Source organism: Athene cunicularia (genome assembly GCF_003259725.1).
Source record: "Athene cunicularia isolate RWA chromosome 1 unlocalized genomic scaffold, athCun1 chr1_part2, whole genome shotgun sequence".
Lineage (NCBI taxonomy): Eukaryota > Metazoa > Chordata > Aves > Strigiformes > Strigidae > Athene > Athene cunicularia.
The window spans coordinates 38752035-38775062 of NW_020799092.1; the positions used below are offsets into that span (position 1 = coordinate 38752035).

The 23028-nt window shown below is 34.9% G+C and overlaps 1 protein-coding gene across 22 annotated transcripts in view; it reads left to right on the forward strand.

The window, feature by feature from the left end:
• Positions 1 to 23028, forward strand: part of PPFIA2 (PTPRF interacting protein alpha 2) — a 361705-nt gene that overhangs the window by 275689 nt on the left and 62988 nt on the right. For all 22 annotated transcript variants that reach the window (XM_026841157.1, XM_026841148.1, XM_026841147.1 and 19 more), the window contains 3 exons: positions 10701 to 10922; positions 13135 to 13281; positions 15583 to 15717. In XM_026841157.1, coding sequence (XP_026696958.1) covers positions 10701 to 10922; positions 13135 to 13281; positions 15583 to 15717 — 504 coding nt within the window. The remainder of the gene's footprint in view (positions 1 to 10700; positions 10923 to 13134; positions 13282 to 15582; positions 15718 to 23028) is intronic.

Consider the following 23028-nt stretch of genomic DNA (forward strand, 5'->3'; position numbering starts at 1 on the left):
TCCTGTCCTTTCTGAAGTGATTTTGAATAGTCTTATTATTAATATTATAAACAAAGTATACATTATCTAGAGAGAGAGATTCTACATTACCAGTATGAAAACCATATGTATTTTTATGAAACTTCACTTCATCACCTGTTAGTTTTTCAGACAAATGACTATACAAAGACTAATAGTTTTGTCTGGGGGAAAAAAAAAATAATTTTACATATTAGAGACCAGCATCAGATTATTCGCCCATCTAACTCATAACCCATTATGCTGTTTTCCATGTAATTTTGTCAGTATGATTCCTTCCAGTTTTTATCAAAAAACAATATAAAAGTCCTTGTAAATTTATAAAGTAATGAGGAATTCAGTGTCTCTCCTTTTATTTGCCATTCTGAACTAGCAATCATTTTCATCTATATCCAATCAATGATCATGGTCAAGTTGGAGGAATGAAATCTTTCTCACAATGTTTGAAGGATAATTTGTCAACATGCCCCAAATACAAGATTTTTTTTTTACTAAAATAGTAACTAGTATTTTTAAAGATATATTGGGGTGCCTGAACCTGTAGCTGAACATCATGCACCATCTACCATATGTAACTGGAGCAAGAAATAGGAATGAGTCTCAGATCCTGATAGGAAGCACAGTGTGCTCTCATTTCTTGCTATAAACTGTGTGTCTTTAAAGTGGTGCTTGATGGACCTGAAAAAATACGACATTGTGAATAAGTAGTTTGTTTTCAAATAAAAGGGTTTTTTTCATTCCTCTATTTCAGCTTCCGTAAGAACCACGGAAATTGAATTATGCAGTAAAACAGAATGTTTTCAGAAATGCTCATATGCAAATTGGGAAAGATTGAAGTTGCTTGGGAAAACTGAATCTTCTGATATTTGTATACCCTATTTCTGGCCCATGTTCAAGAATATTCCTCAGTAAACTCCATGCCACATCTTTTAATTCAAATATATAACAAATCATTGCTGTAATTCTTTGGAAGTTAATGAAGTTTTATCAGAGATTAGTTGGCCTGAGGAATGATTATTTTTATCCTCAAAGATGCCATGTATGCATGAGAATGGTGCTGCTTGACAAAGCACTTCAGCGTTGATTTCTGTTACCCTGAAGACATAAAAGCTAAGCATTTAAATACAGTGTAAATCAAGATGTTTCTCCTTGGAAGCGCACAATTTAAACCTGTAAACACTATTAAAATACAAAGCCTGTTTGTCCTTATTCGGTGCCTTTTTTTTTTTTTTTTTTAATATTTCATTATGTCACTATGATACCTGTAACTTGCTTATAAGGGAAATGTTCCTTATTCCAGGATCGATAACTGTACCATTAAAACTCATTAACAAGTTTTTCTAACAAGTATACCACACTGGTCCTACCCATAGTAAGGGCAGTTTTACCGGCATAGCTGTCCCCTTTGCCTCAGTATAATAAAGCACAATGCTTAGGTATATGGAAACAGATACATATACCAAGATAGGTAAAACAGTCCGATAGTTCTGGTGCAACAAAGATCTTTTCTCCTAAATAAATAACACTACATTTTATGAGGAACTTAGAGCTGTACATAATTATTTTTACATGTGTTAAACAGCTGGAGAAGTTTTGCTTTATAATATACCTCAGGCAGTCACATTCAGCTTATTTAAGAATGCCATCTTTTCTTCTTATTCATAGTGTTAACATATGCCAGTAATTAAATCAAATGCTGGTAGTTTATAAGTACTAAAATCTGTTAAAACATTGACGACAGTTACAGACATTGTATCCTGTAGGAGTAAAAGGTGTCTTGCCAAAGCAAACACAGTGGACTTAATGTTCAAAGTGGAGATTAAATACAATTAAAATTAAATAATATAGTAAAAGTAACGGGTCTCTTTCAGGGCAGTCGTCAGAAACTGTTTCAGTTTTGGCTTTTCTGATCACTTTGTATGGTTAATAGAAAACTGCAGAATAAAACTTTGAGTTTCAGTTTTTACTTATTAATTTATATCATGTGTGCTCCCTTGTTTTGAATGGCTAAATTAAAAAATATTTCCTTTTAAATATCAGCATAGTGGAATGGCAGAGAAGTCAGTGAAGGCAGGACACATGGAACTCTCATCAGAAGCACCAGTCTAAAAAAGGAGTTAGTAAGGATTGAACACCAACCATCAAAGGGGTGTTTGTGACTTAAAGTTTGCTGTAAGGACTTTTTGTTTTGCTGTTTACTGAGTATAGTCAAAATGCACATAAAAAATAGTGGGAGATGTGATCCTTGCCCCAAGTAATTCACACTCTGAATTAGAGAACAAATACAGTTCAGACACAAAATACATTTGATAATAGAATGATGGGTTTGTTTCCAAGCCATGCATATATCTTTCTAGTTTCCTAATCATGTTTTTTCTGAATTAATATTGATAAAGCTAATTAAAGAAGTGTGTGCTTAATGAAGATTGGTGGCTTGACACACCTGGGGAAATGAGTTTTCAGAGTGAAAGGAAATATGGATAAAAGCTGCAGATGAGACTAGGGACTTTCATGAATCTAAGGAGTAAGTCCGGGAGAGTATGAAGTATTCTCTCTGAAAAAGTCTGGGTGCATATTTTGTAAACACTGTTCTGCTTAATAGTTTAGTATGTCTGCATGACTGTGAATGCTTAATGCTCAACACTATAGTGCACTATCCTGAAAAGCTGTGTTACTTATGCATTATTTACATGATAAATCAATAGGCTTCTCAGATCTTTAATTTAAAAAAAAAAAACCAAACTTTTTTTGTTTCATATAAAGTAATCTGTCTTTCAGTCATACAAACTTTGTGTTTACCTCATAGAAACTTCTATGTACTTCTCTGTGTCAAGCCTGTTAAAACATTGCTTTAAAAGTCTCATTACCTTTGCAGGGGAATTTTACACTTCAAGCACTGTGATAGCTGACAGCATTGACTGACTGACCTTTGCTGGATGATTTGCTGCAAGGAGTTATCAGGCCAGTCATTTCTAATGGTAGGCTGGTGAGACTAATAAGAAAAGGGAGTTAGGCAAGGCAAGTGAGGGTGGGGTTTGCATGTATGATTTGGTTAGGATAACTAACTCACCCTTATAATAAAGAATCAGGGACTGATTTCTCTCTCCTGTGTAAAATCTCAGAATCTCTTTTAATAGCATATAAGAGAAATAGTTGGGAATTCTGGAAGAGATCAGTAACAAGAAGAAAGATACCCACACATGAAGTAAACCTTTTTTTTTTACCTTTTCCTATCCCATTTTGCTAAAAGAGTGAAGTGTGACACATGATTACAGGCATCACAAAGAAGAATAAGATCTGAAAGCTGATCAGGAAGCAGAGTTATTCCAGCTCCTTAAAATAGTAATAAAAGTTGGAGTCTCTTGATGGCTTGGTAGGAAGAGCAAGAAAGTAAGGATGTTTGGGGAGAAAAGTGCCAGAGAAGGTACTTATTTTTATATTGCTATTGAGGTAGGAAAGAAATATTTCACTTGAGAGAGCATTAGCTTTGATAGTTGATTAGAGGTTGGAGAAAATTCAGAGCAACTGAAGAGAAGACCTTTAATGATTATGAGACTACTGCCTGACAGAGACCAAAAGATGTACGACAGCGTAGAGAAGCAGCATACCTTTGATCATAAAGAGGCAACCAACCACTTAGAAATGACCGTGACAGCTTACTTGCAATGCTATTATTTTTAGCATAGCTTTTCTCATTCTGTTTTGTGTGTTAATTATAATATATGGATGACAATCATATTCCTTTTGCTTGTTGTCACTTGTGATTGGGCTATCACATAGCTATGTATCGGTGTTGATCTCATTTACCTTTTAAACTTTTTGCATGAAGTATTTGAATGGAATAGGGGTGGGTGAACTCTACAGTATAGTAAAAAAGCATCTTCTGGTAACTTGTTACTCATTTATTTTTACATCTCAAACAGCATTAGTAGATATTACTTTTTACAGCATTAACTTTTACTTTCATAAAGTCAAGTGATATGTGTAGTTTAGCTTCCTTTTGTGATTATTTTACTTCCTTTTTAGTATTTCTGTACTACAGAATTCAGACAAGTTTATTTAACCTGACAAATATACAGTATTTCTGTCCCTCCTCTGATGATCTGGCCTTCATGGCCAGCTTTTCCAAGCTGGAAGGAACATCTCCACCACTACAGATCTAAATTATTTTTTTTTTTCCACTGGAATTTGGGACAAATTTTTCCAATTTGTCTACCTAACTGTTTTAAAAGGTTTTTTTAAAACAAAACAAAACAAACTTTTAAAAGCTTTTAAACTTTATATGGTATTGCTTTCCTATTCTTCCTCGTGTTGAATTTTCTATATATGTATTATTTGTAGGTATTATCTTGGTTCAGAGAGTGTCTAAACATAATTTAGGCCTTAAAATTGGTACTACCACTGACCATGTTGTATTTCCAAAATATTTCTAAAGTGATTGATACCATTGAAATTCTGTATACTGCAGATAAAGTACAGGAAAACCTTCATTTCTCAGCTTCCATATCAGCAGTTGACTGACCAAAAGTCAGAGTAACTGACCAAATATGGCCATATTTTATAAAGCAACACCTGGCACCCACTTTAGTAGAAGATGAAGGGAGAAGTCTCACAACATTGTGAGTCAGTGATGTTTCTTTAGGTTGAGATGCCATCCTAGAATAACAGGGAGTGAAAGAGGAATTATCACCAAGTCCAGTCACCATGAATATTAGGGTCACAAGTTTATGGCAGATGTGAAGATGTGTCGTATCTGGATGTAGGTAACAGTATATTCCAGTCTCCAAGAGCTGCTGCAGCAATGACATTCTGTTATTTAGAAGCAGTTCTGTCTTATATTTACAACTTTTTCAAAATATTGTGATTTTTGTGAAAACAATTCCTTGCTGAACCTTAGCTTGTATTGTTTTTTATGTATGCTTTAGATCATTGCTTTCCTGTCCAACATCATACTGGGGGGGGGGAAGAAGCCCTGATTTGGCATGTTATAAGGTTCAGAGAGACCTTACAAAAAAATGTGCTCTTTGCTTACATATATTTACAATATTTATATGCTCAAATGAACCTTCACAGAGTTAGTAAATATAACTTAGTATATGCAGACCTTTGAAAAGCCATTTTATTTTTAGATTTTATTTTGCATGTCAAGAAAATATGTATAATCAAAAGGATGTTTTTTAACAAATGTTTTCATAGCGTAACATAGTGTCAGAACTCTCCTGGGTTATGCTATTTGCCAAAGTTAGACAGCCTAACTAACACAGACAGTTGTCTTGAACATTAGGAGGAGACCCTAAGAGAAATTTGTTCATCATGAACTCTAAAAAATGACAATGACATTACACTGACTTGAGAACATGGTGAGGATTTCAGTTTTGACACTACAGATTTATGGTGTAATGAACTTGCCAGTACATCTTTAAAAACAAACCAAAAAAAAATTTAGAGAGTGTCTTAGTAAAGGGTAAACATAAGGCACATACTTTTAGGGTTTAAAAAAAAAACAAAGCAAAACCACAAAAAAGCCCCACAAAATAAAAAATCTCAACCAGCACTTACACCGTAACAATGCTAATTTGTTCTAGGAATTCTAAAAGACCAGACTTCTGATGTTAAGATTACTTTAAATTATTCAAAGATACCTTGTGCTTAGACAGAGCTTAATATAATCTTTAGGCATGGAAATGCTTAAGCACATGGGCATTATGTGAATCACCTGCGCTCATACAACCACAAACTGAAAGGTACTGATGAGGAGCCCCATCTCCACTGCTGATTGTTCAGAGGTAACCCTGTGAGTTGGTTGTGTTTTTTTTTTTCTTCTCACCACTCTCTGAGGTTAATTCTAGCACAAATTACATAATTAATTGCTGGTTGATATTATTTAGACCAGACATATTTGTCTCAGATGTTTTAAAACCGGAGAAAAATATCACTTGGTGCTTTTTATAGTTCTTGGGGTTTGCCTTTATAAAATTAGGTTCCTATGTATATTTTGCGACCTGTGTAGTTAACTGTAAGGTTCTTTCAACAAAATAAAATGAAGTACTTTACAATCAATAGCCTGGGACACTTTTACAATTTTTTTGATAACTGCTGTATTTGGTGTCCTTACTCTTTTCTCTCTTTTTTTTTTTTTTTTCTGTTTAACTTAAGTGTACTTCCTCTCAGATTGCCTTCAGTATTATTGCTAATGCTTAATTGATAGAGCAATATGAAATGGCTTAGCACAGGCTACAGTATTCTGGGTTAGTCTTGTATTATGCTTTCACCTGGTGTTCCTTTTACCATGATTGTTTTTTACTAGTAAACCAGTCTGTAGCTGGTTTTATTATTTCATGGCAGAGAGGAATATAGGAGAGAAGCAACCATCTAGGAGGAATTTATTGTTATGTGTAATGCTCCAATTTGCTGTCCTTCTCCCTGCTGCCACTCTTATACAAGCAGCAGATGTGTGTTTTGGATCTTGAAAGAAAGAAAATCTGATACTAGGGATGTTGGTATCTTTTTCATACTCTTCAGCAGTAGGGAACATGAACATTTATTTCTCTCCTCCATTTCCACAGACCTTAAGCAGTTCAAAGTTGGTTTTGTGTTGGTTTTTGTTTTTTTTTTTCCCCAGGCATTTCTTGTTTAATCTGTAGTACCCTTTATGGTCCTCAGTCCTACAGGATATTTTTTGAACTTTGATTTCCTCTGTGGTATGCTGCCTCTGTTGTAGCTGGTACCATTACTGTCATCAGATTTACCTGATTATATCATCTCCTTTCTGTTTCTCCTCCTAGCTCCCTTCAGTATGTTTGGGTGAGTGTAAAAGCCTGGTTTATGAAGTAAGAGTGTTTTTGAAACCCTTAGTATGGACTGTGATTTCTCAGTTATTTATCTGGTATGTGGTGGTATATCACAAAAGAAAACTTCTGAAAACCCACAGTAGGCCCTCCTCTTGCTGTTGCACTTTCCTTCATTCTTCCCAGTGATGAGGAAAGCAAGTGCTACCTTGCTGGGTACAGATGTAGTTGTTCATTTACCTTTGCTCTCAGCTAGCCCAAGCAAAGATGTCTGAGGTTGTATTAGATCTTTCAGGCTGATGCCTACCGGATTTCTCACCTAGCTAAAAAATGTGGGGAAGGGGGCAGAGGGATGGGGCAGAGACCCTTCTGGTGTGTGTAGTAGGCATGTGCACGTTGCAACTGTGTGTACTGGTTGTGTCTGTAGAAAGCAAAAAAGATAAAGTCAAGAATATATGATTATACCATTTCTGCAGCATTGCAGTCTAAATAAGAAAATGTGATATGAACAGATGGGCTGTCTTTTATTGGATAAACTAATCAGTAAAAAAAAGTGAAGCATTGGACCATATGAGCTATTTGCCATGTTTCTTTTTTAAAAGGAAATATAGCCATTGCTAGTATATACTTTTATGTGAAATTACTGAAATTAAAGAATTTGTCCATATGTAGTTTTTTCACAACCACATTTGATAGACATCATGAAATTTGTTGAAGACTTTATCTGAATGCCTAACTTATAAGCCAGATCTGGGGACCAAGTACATTTTTTATTTCTTCTAGAATGTTTCAGCCGGTTAGAAAGTTTTCTTTCGTGTTCCTGCTCTCCTTTAGAAACTTCTCAATTGTTTCAGCTTACTTTTAGTACTTTCTTTTTTCCCTTCTCTCTACTAATTTGACACCATTTCTTGCATATGTTGGGGATTTTAGGTAGTGTAGGGATATGACAGTTAAGAATGTGTACTTTGAAACTTTTTTGTGCGTGCTCTTTTGAGAAGATTTCCCTTAGTGCTTCAGGTAATTGACAGAGATCTATTCAAACCTTAGATTTCATTACTGTAAGCATTCAACTAATTTTTTATTTACAAATGGATTGTGATTAATAAATAGAATCATCAACAGGAAACTCTTAGAGTACCAGGAAATATTTCAGCACAAAAAATTCAACCAGATAAAAAACAAATAAACAAACAAAACAACAACAACTAGATAAAAAGAAAAAAATAAAATTATAAAATTAAAAAAAAATATTATGAGGGACATGGACATTCTTCACAAAAACACTAATAGAGAAGTTGTTGCCATTCTGTCGCTCAGCTTATTCCATAGGGAATTCTTCTGGGGCATGGGAGGTTCCTGCTCCTTTCACTAATTCAGAAAATGCATTTGAGTCAGCATCAGCATAGTATATTTTCATATTTTTGTTCAAGCTTACTTTTGTTTGGGAGAGAAGGGAAAGTATGGCCATAAAACTGTTGGTAAAAACCTTCCTGAGAACGTTGTGTCAATTGTTCCTTGAATTAATGCTTAATAACTTTCTACCTGTGATCTTTTGGAGTGATTACTCCATGTGATATACCCATATAATGTTAATAAAATAATAGCAAGGCATAAATGACAAAATATCAATGAAAATCCCTAGATAAACTTCTAAAGTATGTTTCAAAATTCTAAAAATATCAAATTTTAAGCTGAGGTTTTTTTATTTGTCATTGTATTTTTAAATAAAACTTTTTAAAAATCCCAATCCTACTAAGAAAAATTAAAATGTTAACATTTTGGGTAAATTGGAAATTTCAATACCAACAGGTTCTATATATGAATACAGGAATAAAGTAAGGCAAAAGTGAACAATGAATAGAATTAAAGCAACTTGTACAAAGAGCTCATCAAAGAACTATGAGGGAAGTTTATGTGCATAAATCAATATATCTATATGAATAATTGGCAATCACAGCATTTGTCTAATGGTGAGAGATTAATTCTAAATACATTTTTATTTGTCTTTCAAAAGTCTCAGATATTAAGTAAATTAGAAAAAAAATCCTTTACGTTTAATAATCGAAACACATAAATTAATATCTTAAGGAAAAATGTTTTATTAATGAAAACATTTCTTTACCAGTGAATATGCTCCTAGATTTCAAAATGACCAAGGTTTATATCACATAAGGTACGTGATCACATGCCAATTATTGCTTTTCAAATTTCTTATTTGGTTTATTATAATCTTGAATCAATTCCTGGACCAATATTTAGACAGTTGTAGGGCAAATTCAATGCAACATAAAATCTGTTCATCTGTGACAACTGCTAGAATTTCTGTATGATATTAAACCTGTAAACCAAATTATAATTATCACAGATAAAAAAGTTATCACAAATTTACACAATGGAATAAAGTATGATGGTTAGAATGTTTTGTCTTGAGTACTATTTTGTTTGCATGTGTGAAAGCTTTATATTAATGTGATTTTGATTCAAACACAGTAACTGAATGCTTTCCAAACTAAGTGTAAAAAAAATTTTTAGTTGCTATTGTCATTTTACTGTACTGTCCTGAAAGTAGATTGGTAATGGTTCAGCAGCTAATATATAATGTCAAGATAATATAATTAACTAGTATAAAGAAAGAAGTTTTGGAACTGAGTTTTCTGACGTAATGAATTTTTAAGGTAAAATAATTTTATTCAGTGATCTGCGGAGGGGCAGGTAGTCTTGTTCTGGGTTAATTTTATGGCTGATGGAGAAAGAATATTGTCAAAGCCATTAAGCAAAGTAATGTTCTTTGAATTTGATAGAAGATTTCTGTGTAAATATATTCTGACAATAAAAATACAGAAGTGCTAATGAAAGCGATCTTGCTAGGAATATTTCATATATACACTGCTATACACCCTACCATCTGAAGGACAACAAGTGCTTTTTAGGACCAGTGTTCTTATATGATGCTGATATCCATGGCCTCTTTAAAAAGACAGGTACACTGAAATACTTTTTTCCCATGCTGCATAATATAAAATTAACAAATGAATTGGCACCTAATCAAGAAAGTTAACAACAAGTTGGACTATTTTATTTTTTCATGTTATAGGTCAAAATCAAATCATTTTGGTTTTGCTTGTTGTTTTTGCCTATATATATATATATATATGAAATAATTAAATTTGTATGAAACCATGGCTTAGCCTATGCTGGAAAAGGTGAGTGTGACTATTATAATAAGGTGATGCCAGCAAGTCCTGCTAGTGAAAGCCCTTCTTTCTTGAAATCATTTGTTTGCAATATAAATCTTATTTCTGAGATCATATTTCAAATGCCGTGTGAGTATTGGACTCCTGATTTTATTTTGTTTATATACCAGGGATTTCGGCAGCACACAAATTACTTCAGCAGAACTTGTTTCTAATGTAGACCTAACCAGTATGTTATCCAGACTCTAAGCACTTTCTGGTACAGCCAATTGGTGATTTATTAGTGTTGTTTCTGTCTTCAGTGTGGTCTATTTTGCAAATGAAAGAGACATTAAGTTTAAAATCTGTGTAGGTATAGCTAAGACGTGTGCATGCAATTTGGTACTTTTTAGGAGTAATATTTTTGCAATTTGTACTTGTTTGGTCATAATGTCAAACTAAAACCATTTTTGTGCAGTATTCTGCCCTTAAAGCAAACATTTACTTCTCTCTGTTGTTACATTCTAGAATCCCTTGATATGAATTAATTCAAATCTTTTGCAATTTTCTCATAACTGCATCTGTCTTACCTACCATGAAAATTGTTTTTCTCTTGCTAGTTGCTTTTGTTATTTTCAAAATAATCTTTGTTTTAAAAATTCTTTAGCTAGAGTCCGCATTAAAAGATAATTAATAAATAATGTCACTTCTTTGTTAACAGCGCCTATCAAATGGCTCCATAGACTCAAATGATGAAGCCAGTCAAGTTGTTGAACTTCAGGAATTACTGGAAAAGCAAAACTATGAGATGGCACAAATGAAGGAGCGCTTGGCTGCATTGTCTTCCCGGGTGGGAGAGGTAGAGCAGGAAGCAGAGACGGCCAGAAAGGAGCTTATTAAAACAGAGGAAATGAACAGTAAATATCAGAGAGATATTAGAGAGGTAAGGAGTTCACCAAACTCACCTCATATTTCTTGACTGTTGTTCCTGTGATACCCACTACAAACTGATATGGGCCAATGAATATGAGCAGCAAAAGTTGAGCACTGATAAAAGCCCTTGTACATAGGAAACAGAAAATTTACATTAAGAAATAGTACTAGACATCTCTGGATAAAACTGTGTTCATATATGTGCAACTCTAATAGAAGGAAGGCCAACTTCTTTGTGTTTTAGCACTACTAGAGTACATTCTGGCAAGTTATAGCTATTTTAAGATGAACCGTGTTAAATAGAGGTGCTGGTCATGTAGATAGTCTAAAGTACATTTTTAAAACTCCTGGGCTGTTTTACAAAATGGTGTTATTTACCTAATCAATTATAATTACTCATGTGTCATAATTTCATTACTTCTATTGTAATATGCTATTCCCTTCTCTCAATAAATGGAAATATAATTCAATTTTACTTTTCTTTCCTCTTCTTGAATTTGTAGTGCTCCTTAGTACTCTCTGGAGTATCTTCTCTTACATGGATGTTTTCAGTATGTGTGGGTGGTTGGCTTCTAGAATCTATTTTAGTATTTTGAAATTAGAGTAGTTATTTTTCTGTTACACTACTTCCTACAATATAGGTATTTCATATGGATTTATATATATATATGTCTGTGTGTAGGTACATATGCATTTGTATGTATATATTTAACCTGTTATTTCCAGTATTCTGGAAGAAACGTTCCTTCAGAGAACTTCTGATGCCCAACACAACCCCAAAGCGTCTTCACATCTTTGCCTCTTTTAAGTTTTGTATATTTTTATCTGGTTACAAGGAATACTTTACACCCATTGTTTCTCCTTCACCACTGCTACATTATATCACTAGGAGTCTGTAATATCTCCACTCTCATTTAGTTTTTGACAAGTATTTCTGTCTCAGGGATCCTTGATTGCCACTTGCTGTTTCTGTCTTAAATACCACATTACACCAGCTACAAACTTAGTTGCTTTCAGCCCTTTGCTCCCTAAGCAGAGTGGCCACTGGTACGTTTGCATGTGGAATAATTACTAAATGTCGGTGCAAAATCTGCTGTGAAAAGTATTTGTAAAGGTGGGAGTGCTGTCTTCATCATTTCATAGTGCCACAAAAGATAGTCTTCCTAATGCAAAAAATGAAATATCTGCAACAAGAAGGGTAGTTTAGTATTTTGTAACTTGGATAAATTATTTGATTTTTCTCTGTATGTTTTAATGAATTACATAAATACTATTTTAATGTTTTTTTTTCCCAGCAATATGCAAAAGGAACACCTGAATATGGTCCATTTTAGGACTAGCTATGTGGATCCATTTATATGTTCATTGTGTCTTACTTGAAAAATAATCACACTTACTTCAACACTGCGTTCATAATGTAATACAACTCAAACAGCAAGGCATGCTCATCAGTAAATATTTTCATTGTGAAAGATTACGTAGCAGCCTTTAAGTCTTGTCAAGAGTCAGACACAACTTTAAAACTAATAAGATTTTCTGCTTTCGCTAAAATTAAGTGAAATAAGCAATGTAATAGAGAGACTAAGGATTAATCTATCTAATTTACAGCTATTGACTTCAGTGAGTCCAGTTTGTAATATGAATTAAAAAAAAGCTCAAGATTTTAAAGAAGATCTTATCAATAACATATATGGATAACATGCCCATATGTTATGGTTATATTATGTATCCAACAATGCAGCCATTTTGAAATTTCAGGGTGTGTCATGGGCTGTTTGCTACATGTACTTTGGCAGAAAATTTTAGCAAGACCCAGGAATAAAGTAGAAATGTGCATATATATTTTTTTCCCCACATCACTGCACTGTTTCTTCTATTACGTAACTATATCAGTTTCTCTATTTTCTGATCAAGCCTGCTGCTGTTTAAGAAGCAGGCAAGTAAATGTGAGCTGCATTTGCTATGGTTTTTTGCACTGAAAAATAAAGAAACTAGAAAAGGATACAAAAGTGAGGATTGTTTCTGTTTGCTTTACTCAAGTTGCCGCTTTAGATATTGTAGTTACAAGAAATCTCAAAGAAAATTAATTCTCTTTAAAATAGAAAAATTACTGCTGATCATACCTTAAATCTCTTTCCACTGTTAGCATGAAAATTAAAATTGTATAAAATTTTGTAACATTTCAGTTGCATGGTTCTTTATGGGTTTTTCTGTCACATTAGGCAATGGCACAAAAGGAAGATATGGAAGAGAGAATAACTACGCTGGAGAAGCGCTACCTCAGTGCACAGAGAGAATCCACCTCCATACACGACATGAACGATAAGCTGGAAAATGAACTGGCAAACAAGGAAGCCATCTTACGTCAGGTGCAGTATCTGCATTACTCAGTTGCTTTCTTCATTCACAGTAAAAATTAATGCAAAAAAGGGGGCAGACTTACAGTAGGAGGTTTCCACTAGGTTCATCTGTTTGTTTTGGATCAACAGACCAGTTAATCTATAAAAAAACCCCGAGTTGTTCAGCACCTCTAAGTTTCATATTAGCTACTACAACTGTGAATACCAAATCAACATGTACATTCAACATTGGAAAATGTGTTTTCTGATAGTGTCTTGCATAAATACAGTCATATCCCCTAAGTGAAGAATTATCTTTGCTACTTATGTAACAATTTTCTGATTTTTTTTTTTTTTTTAAATGGTATAAGCAAAATAAATTTGCTTCTGCAGGAAAGACCAAAACTTGCACGCAATATATTCTAAAGATTTCATGTATCGATAATGTGTAAAAAAAAAAAATATTTTACAAAGCTAAACACTCTGCGAACATGTTTTAGAAAAAGATTATAACATGACTGTACAGCTTTCTGTCATAGTACTTTGTTTCCACGGTGATTCTGAAAGCTGAAGGGTAAAGTGAACAGAAGACACTAGTTTGTACTTTGAAATACAATGTCAGCTGAAAACTAGCATGAAATTAATATAATTCAAACTGTAAAAGATTAAATTGCTCCTCAGCCTCAGACTTCTTTATTTTTTTCAGCTATTATATCTTCAAACAATATGAAATGCTATATGGGAAAATCCTGTATGATAATCTCTGCTTCTATGATTTGTGTGCAGATATATTTGCACACACATGCATACATCCATCTGTGTGTGTGTATATATGTGTGTGTATATATATATATATATATATATATATGTATGTGACTACCTCTTCAGGGAAATTAAAACTTCAGAACTTACATTCTCCAGCTTCTGCTAGCTTCCTTTGACTATTTTAAGAGGTATTTTCAATTGTTAGAAAAAAACCCAAACCACCCAGCAACGGAAAAGTAAGGTGTCTGCATCTGAGTTTTTATTGCTGCCAGTGTAAGTCCTGCTGTCCTGCTTAGAATATGCACAGGCAGACTTAAGGTTGATTTGCAGCATTGCGATGTGAAAAACCTGTCTTTTCATGCTTTTGAAGGACTAAAAAGGAATCTGAAAGCACACTTCTTTTTTTCATTATGTCTTCTATTGCCTGGAATGAGCAAGAAAGTAGGAAACATCAAGCCATTATAAAATTCTTAATCATGTAGTGCTTCTCAGTAGGCCAGAAAATACTGCAGTTATCAAAAGTCCTCCTGTTTCTCTTTAACAGTTATCACAGATTAATCAATTTCACCTCTGTAAAATAAGACTTAATTGTAGGTTCACAAGAACAATATCACTGCACCTTTAGGAAATAGCAACCAGGTTATGCTCATGAATGAAATGTCAATTTTAACATTTCCTGATACATGATTGGCATTTCTTCGGAAAATTGCATTTGGCAATATCCTGGTTCAGCCAGGATAGAGTAAAGTTTTCCCCAGCAAAGAGAGAGGGAGAAGGGATCTCCAGCCGGGTTATTCATACCATGCTGGTGTCAGGTCCAGGGGTGGAACCTCTTCCTTGCTCCTTGGCGGGTTCGGGAGAAAATTTTGCTTTCCGTAGACCAGCTAGCGGTATTTCTCTGTACATCGTTTGTCTTGTTCACTATTATTGCTGTTTATTGTTGTTACCATTTATATTGTTGTTGTTCAGATTGTTCTATCACTCTGTTGTATTAAATTTCTTGTTATTTTAGCCGGGGTCTGTGTCTAACTTCCAGCCCGACCGGCGCGGGTGGGCGAGGGGCAACGGCCATGTACTTCCTCATCCCAGCAAGGATTAAAACTTGCACAGGCAATTTGTTCAGAAACTTTGCTGTGAATTCTATCCTTTTGGAATTGTACTTTGCCATTTTAACTCATACATGAACTTTTCTGTGAGATGGACTCAATATTTCCATTTAGAAAATTCTAATTTTACTGGCACCAGTACTTTTATTTTGCTCAAATAAACAACATATCGATCAAAGGAGCTTTTTGTTCATCCTCATTAGTGCCATTTTACAACTCCTTTTCTTCACCTTCATATGATCCTCGAGCCTCAAATCACTCATGATTAGTAAGACTGGCAGCCTGTACTGTTCCACACTTGAGTAATACCTCTCCAATTAGCTCTCCCAGGTTATAATCTATGCCTTTGTAGTGAGTTTTGATTGCTTTCCCCAATACCTAAAAAACTGAGGGAAAATCTTAATTTTTTTTTTCTTTTTTTTTTTTTTTTTATACCTGTTTATGTATCTGTGGCCTTCAGTTGGAAGACAAAAACAGACAGCTGCAAGAGCGTCTAGAACTGGCTGAGCAGAAGCTGCAGCAGACAATGAGGAAGGCTGAAACCTTACCTGAAGTGGAGGCTGAACTGGCTCAGAGAATTGCAGCTCTGACTAAGGTACTGCCCTAAGAAATAGGTTCACTTCATAAAACCCACTGTTTAACACTGATTTGAATCCCAATTCCTCACCTCAAGGACTTAACAAAAGTAGTATCAAGCTAATTTGAAAGAAGAAAATGGATTCATTTTACTGTGTAAGAGTTTCTAATTTAAGGGGAGACGGGTGGGTGGAAGTCCCATTCCTACACTTAGTTCTTCTGGACGTTTTCATACACTATGTATATGAAACAACAATTATTTTCATTCAAATAAGCACTATAAAATCAAATCTTAGTGGCAGATGGGATCATTTGTACAACATAAATGAAGACAACTTGCAGTACATGCTTACAAGGTTTGTTTTGAATTATTCTTTGTATCCAATATCTGCAAAGAATGTGAAACCCTGAGAGGATTTCAAACTATTTTTTTTTCTGATAAATTTATTAGATAGTAACTTTCTTGCAGAAAACTAAGGTAAAAATAAATTTTCAGTAGTGTGATTTTCATATTTGGCATCTAATACTTTCAGGCGTGCATGTAGTTAATATGATAGCTCAGGTATTATCAGCTTCATAAAGGCATATGTTTATTCTTCGCCTCTTAAAATCAGACAAATAAAGAAAAATACATTTAAGAGATTGTATTACATATCATTCTGATTTATCTAAGCTTTCTTTTTCTATTGCCAAGAAATGTTTCTAGCTATTTATGTGCCTAGGTCTTTTTAAATTCGATGGCAGTTTTTTTTAATTCTCATGTTTGTATTTATAGTGAAGCCTTAAGTGATGAGCAGCTCATTAATAAAGTCTGATTTTTAAGTAATTTAGTTAAGAAGTAGAAGAAAGAGGGACTTGGGGGGCATTTGGGTTGGGTTTTTTAAATTTTATTAAGGCAAAATCATTATTCAGTAATCAAGAATTTGTGCTGTCCGCTTTAGGTTTATATGAATGGGTGGGAATCTGAAAGAGAGACTGAAAATGGTGGAAAAAAAGAAGAATCAGCAAAAAGAGACCTACATGAAATACCAAACAAATGTCATTGCATTTTAATAAAAACTCAGGCGCACATGAGAGCAATCTCTTGGCACTTTAACTTTTTTTTTCAGTTGTTTCTGATTCAACAAATAATCACATATTCTAATGCCCTCAGTAGCTTAAAAATATTGTTTTCTATTTTAAGAGGATTTTTCCTGAGTTATTTCTCCAGCAATTAGGCACCAGTAAGTATTTTGCAGTCTCAAGCATGTCTTTTCTTGCAACTGCATTTTTCTTAACATATATTAATGACAAATATTGTAAGAAGAAATCCCATTTCAACCATGCAGAGCACTCAGGGACTTCCATGAAATACTGTTGTTATTGTGACCATAAAGCTGCAGTATACATCTCTGTTTGTCTTCTTACATTATTTCATGGGATGTGGTTAGAGAGCTGTGAATGGAGCTGATGCTCCACCCCATTTCACTTTCTACTTTATCAAAGTTTTTGCCAAGCGGGAAACTCAGAAGTTTGTTAGACTGTAATGCTGGTTCTGTTCATTTCTTTGTGAATACATGAAAAACTGAAGAAACTTATTTTATTTAAAATCATATCATCTTAGAATATATGACATGGAGAAGAATGTCAGAATTTGGCTAGTAGGCCAAATAAGTCTGTGTTTTATGTTTCTTGTATACAACATCTTTGCAGACTGTAGAGCTTATTGAAGTTCTACTTTAACAGCTCTGAAGTTTAAAGTCCAGCACTTTTCATGGATCACATAAATGTAGCTTGGAGCTAAGGATGACACTGTAGTCACTGCAGCTTACTTAAGTAGTTTTAGCTAGTTGGTATACTGTTACCACACTAGCTGTTCCATGAAAGCTGCAGGATCTACATAAGGGGCTGAATAGTGCTTAATTAATTTTGCCTTTTTTTGAGCTTTGCCAGCATACATATTGTCAGTAGGGCTCAAATTAGCTGGCTTCAGACTAACTTAAGTCTGCCTACCTGAGCTATGGTCACTGCATGTCCATGTATGCTAAGTAAAAGATGAGTCCCCTAAATCAGCTAGTCTTTCTGCACTGCAAAAAAGTCAAAACTGATTCTACTTTCTTCTGTACTACCACAATAAAAGTGGCTTCTCTGAGATTAATGGGGTTACAATCATATGAAAGAGGTGAGTTAAGCCAAATATGTTTTACATGGGTTCTTTTAAAGAAAAGTAGTATGGGATAACTGGCAACCATGGCTGCTTCACTGTGGGTAAAATATAACACCAGGTGGAGATAAAACAGAACAAATATGTTCTGGATTTGGATGTGATTTCCCACCCCTCCTCTCAAGTTTCAAATATGCATGTTACAATTCTGCATTCGATTTATTATACTCTTCCTCATAGCACTCAATTTATGGTATTCTTTCTCATAATAAATCTGGCTTGGGATTCTGCAAAAGAAGGATGTAAAATGACATCCTTCTATGGTGTCAGTTTTTAAAACTAGTTGTTTTTCTTTTTTTATATCTGTGAGGTAGTGAATGTTTTTTGCTACTTTTCCATGCCCAAACTAGTTCATAAGGAGTGAACTTCCAAAAGTTTGGACTATACTGTGAACTCAGATAAGTACCCATAAATTTACCTGAATCATTTGAACTTTTCTTTGGCTTTTTTTTCCACTGTGTTCTGCCCATTGGGTGAGCAACTGGAGGGTTAGTCAGCCAGTGGCGGACTAACCTGCAACAGCATGATCCCATGTACTGTGCTGTCCTGCCTGGCTGTCGCACTGGTATCCGTTTGGTCATGATAAGTAGCACAGCTCTCAGCATGTATCTCAAGGTTGAGACTGCCATGACTCATTGAGCCACCTTGTACTCACTCTCACAGTATTGGTCTGTTTGCCTGCCCCAAAGAAGAGGCAGTTGGTAGTAGAAAACTTCCCTCCAATATTAACCAAACCTTTCTTTATCCTGTAAGATGTTTATTTTCCTCAGAAGGGACAGACATTGGAGCATCCAAAATCTTGAGATGGTCAGTCTGTAAACATGGTTTCATGCATGTATGCAAAGATGGGTCTAGTTGAGACAACCAGCATCTACCTACTTCCATTCACTCACTCCCACTAGTAGTCACTCTCTGCCTTGGGTGCTTGTGCAGCAGAGGTACCATGTCACTTCCTTGATCACAAGACAGCAGTCAACATTTACTCCATCATTCCTGTATTCAGTTCACCAGAAATACCAACAGTGCTTTTTAGCTGCATTAGAGAAGCACTGAGATAGAGAAGTGGAAACCATAATCATAATAAACCACATTTAGCATAGTAACAGCTTCAGCTTATTTTAAAAGTGATAAAAAATTACTTGAAAGTTGGAGGCAAGTGGGACATGATGCTTGTTTTGTGACAGTGTGGGGATCTGGTTTGCATTAACTAAGGAAGTTGCAAGAAAATGAAAAGAGAAGGTCTGCAGTGGAAACTAGGCGAAGATGTTCTCCTGCAAGAAGTGGATATGCTTAAGGCAGAAACATCTCTGAGAACAAGAGAGATGTGTTAGCTTGGGAAGGAATCTGATAAATCTTCTGGGGGGAAAAAAAAGTCTCTATGGAGAGGGAAGTCTAAGAAAACTCCACATTTATAACACATTACTATCTTCTCAAACCACCCCTTCTCTTGTGCTTCCCTTTCCACAAAAGATTTTGTCCTGACAGAAGGAAGAAATGAAAGAAGCAAGTTTGACAGACATAAATTGAAGGAGTTGCTTACTAAACCTAGTGGAGATGTAAAAGATAGTGGGGAAATAAAGGAGGTGCAAGAATGTGTGGATATCTAGTGACTGAAAAGCCAACATATTTTGTCACATTTGTAAGAAGTGAACATGTGAACAAGTAGCTGATAATTTTGTGAGCTGTTGTTACTCAGTCACCATGATCACATATTTTCACCTTCAATTACATAGCTTGATGCAATAATGCATTCTCTCTTCTTGAATAACTCACTTATTCCAAAGATAGCGAAAGGATGTGTGTTATAAGAAGCCAATAGAAAATCTGGAGACAGCAGGTGTTCAAAAGTCAAGGTCACAAAAGTAGAAATTGGCTTGTTCCATTAGAAGAGTTTAAATTTGTTCCTGCAGCTCAGCATGAGTAAGAAAAATGATAGCACCTGTACTGTACAGGTGCTTTCTGTATCTGAAGTTGGACTTCGTTTTTCAACTCAGATGCAAAGACCTAGAAAATGTGCAGTGCCAACAGTAACAGATGATATGCAAGCAACATTTTACTTGTGGGCGCATTAGCAGCAGGAGCAGCAGCAGCGTTTTAACAGGGTTAGAGAGAAATAATACAACTGTTTCGGTCTTCCCTCAAAGCAAAATTTGCCTATTACTGGCTTATATGGGCTATTTCTTTGCTGTTTCATAGTGTGAAAAGTGAGCATTAAGACTCATGCGGGTATCTCATAGGGGTCAGACATTGTTTGGTTTTGTTCATATATTTTTAATCCAATCTAAGATGCACAGTTTGCCTATCTATTTATAACTGAATGTGGTGGCTAAATGCTCTAAATATTAGTTGCTGAGTACTGCATCATGTGTCTTACTAATCCTCCTGTATAAATTACTAGCAAACAGGCATGCAAGTCATATATTAAAAAGAAGAATGTAGGGTAGGGTCTGCCAAGCAAGTAGTCACACAAGTTCCACTTTAGAAAGCTTTTGACTCAACTCCTAGCAAAGCAAGTCAGAAGAAATCCAAGTTCTGTTTATGAACCTCGGAGTCCACAGTTGTCCCTTCTGTCTCACATGTATCTGAAATTCTGCTACAAGAACATGACTAACACTGGTGTCTCACCCTCTGCCTCGTGCCTCAAACCTCAAGGCAGAGACATTCAGTATTTTTATGGTAGGCTCCCAGGTCTCTCAAAGAGTCTATTCTAGTGGAAATGTCAGGGGCTGACTAACACACATGGACAACAAAAAAATGTAGCTGCCATAGGCATGTCAGCCAATCTTAACAGTGTAGCATGGAGAAGTCTGTGCAGGAGGCATTTGCAAATCCCTTAGTTCCCTAGCTGAACTGCTTGGTCTTTTTTGCCAGGAATGGGCTCTCTGAGATCTAGGTTGGGGCCTTCCTCAGCATAAAGGACAATGAGAGGTGCTGAAACCTTCATTTTGGGAGTATTTTCCAGCTAGGCACACCAGGAGATGGAGGGGCTGCTCTGTCTCCAAGTGAGTTTCTGCAGGTGAGAGAAAAAGGGAATATATACATGTGTTTCTGTCTCCCTAGTCCTTACAGAGGACACCCTTTTGATTCATGTCTCTGCTGCAGGGGCTGCGCCTGCATTTGCACATAATAACAGCATTAGAGGCCAGAGTAGACACTAAGGCTGCTCACCTGTGCTTGTTCTCTGCCAGACAAGCAGTTGAGCCTAATTGTTTAATGTATCAGTTACTAAATAATTTGGTTCTTTTAGAGTAATACAGAATAACACTTTAGGAACAAACAAATAAAATGCATACAAATAAAAGAAACATAAAATATTCAAATACAATTTAAGTGTTTAGAATATTTAAATTCACTTTTATTCTAAGGGATATTGAATTTTAATTCATTTTTAAGTCTCTTTGTCCTACTAAAGAAATGTAAAAGGAGAGTAATGTGGAGATCAGCTCTGTTTTCTTTCATTGCTGGAAAATGAAGTACAGGTGCTCTGAGCCACATTCAGGAAGATTTTTTTTAACAAGGATTTACCTTTAACATTTTAATATTCTTAGTGGAATAACTGAAAACTATCATGCAAAAAGGTTTATATATCTTAAATATCTACTTTGCAGAATTATTAAAGCAGTAGAAGGTTACAAAATAACAAACTTAGATAGCTATAAGAATCTTAAGAAAACATCATTTTCTTTCAGGAATGTTTTCTGTATAAGAATTCAGATAACATACATAGTTCTGACAATAATTTTATTCTTCTTCCTCTTACAAATAATAGTTAGGCCTAATACCACAATTATTTTATGCATTGAAAAGTCTGTTTCCTGCTAAGATATAAGGTATGGCCTGATTTGGACTGAAAAAATCTGGTTTTCAGTTTGAAAAATAAATGTAAATTATATAGCAAGCTAGACCAGTTTCTCAAGGATGGGTTATGACAGACAACACCAGATTTCAGAAGGCTTAAATGAGATCCCCTTTGAATCTAGAAGTGTTACTATGGTTTTCTTCATATTTTGCATTAACCTACAATTAAGTGTATAGAAGCAATGAAGATTAAGCAACTTGCTTTTAAGGTTTGCAGTCAGCTAATGAAGCTTCTAAGTAGTTGAATTTTGTAGGAGGATACCCCCAGTGGGTTGTACATCTCCCTCAATGAAAATGGTTTCAAAAGAGGTAGAATTATTTAAGCCTTCTCCATCATCAGCTCAGAGCTTTGATGATTTCAGATCTTCTCCTGACCCTTGGAGACACAGTAAGGGAAGGCCTTGAACCAGTAGTGCAGCCAGGATTCAGAAGGGGGAAAAGTCTGTCTTCTACAGAGGATAAAGCTTGGTTGCTTTGTGAAAGGGTTAGCATGATCTGGTTTTCTGCAATCACAGGGACTTAACTTTTTCAACCCTATCTTTCTATTTATCCAGTTGGGTTTAGAAGCAATGCATTATCACTGGTGTGCTGAAACAAACTAATATATAAAGCTAAAAGATAAAAAAAAAATAATGAAAGGAATGTCACTGGCCCAAGTTGTAGTAAACAGAGAAAATATTTTCAGCTATTAAGTTCAAATACATCACAGCATACCTGCTTCATGATCAGAAACAATAACTGCACTTATTAAATTAGCTTAGTTATAACATGTAGTGAATTTCCCTTAAATTTTGCAAGAATCTGAGTTCTGTGAATATACTTACTCTGAAAAGAATAGTAATGATCTTCAAAGTTAAGCATTATTCTTGTATTTGTACAAAGCAGGATTTTCTCGTATGGATGTCTTCATATCAAAAACTGTAGTTTGCATTTGTGAATCTCTAGATCACAGGCTTGTTTTCTGTCTGATCTTTCGGTCCTGACAATATTACTGGGTAATTTTAAGTTATGACGTACATCTGGAATTACTTTGGTACCTATTCCTAATTATTTTGATAAATCATTAGTAGACAACAATATGAAAAGCAGTCTCACTAAAAAAAGAGTTGTAAAAGTATTATTCTTGTACATATTAAAGTTTAATCATCTAAAGATGGGGTTCAGGATCTCTTTTTGAGAGAGGGTATATCTGACAGAGTGAAATAGCATTTGACATCTGTGATCTCACAACTCAAAGTCATCAGTAGCAATGTCTATATGCATTATACA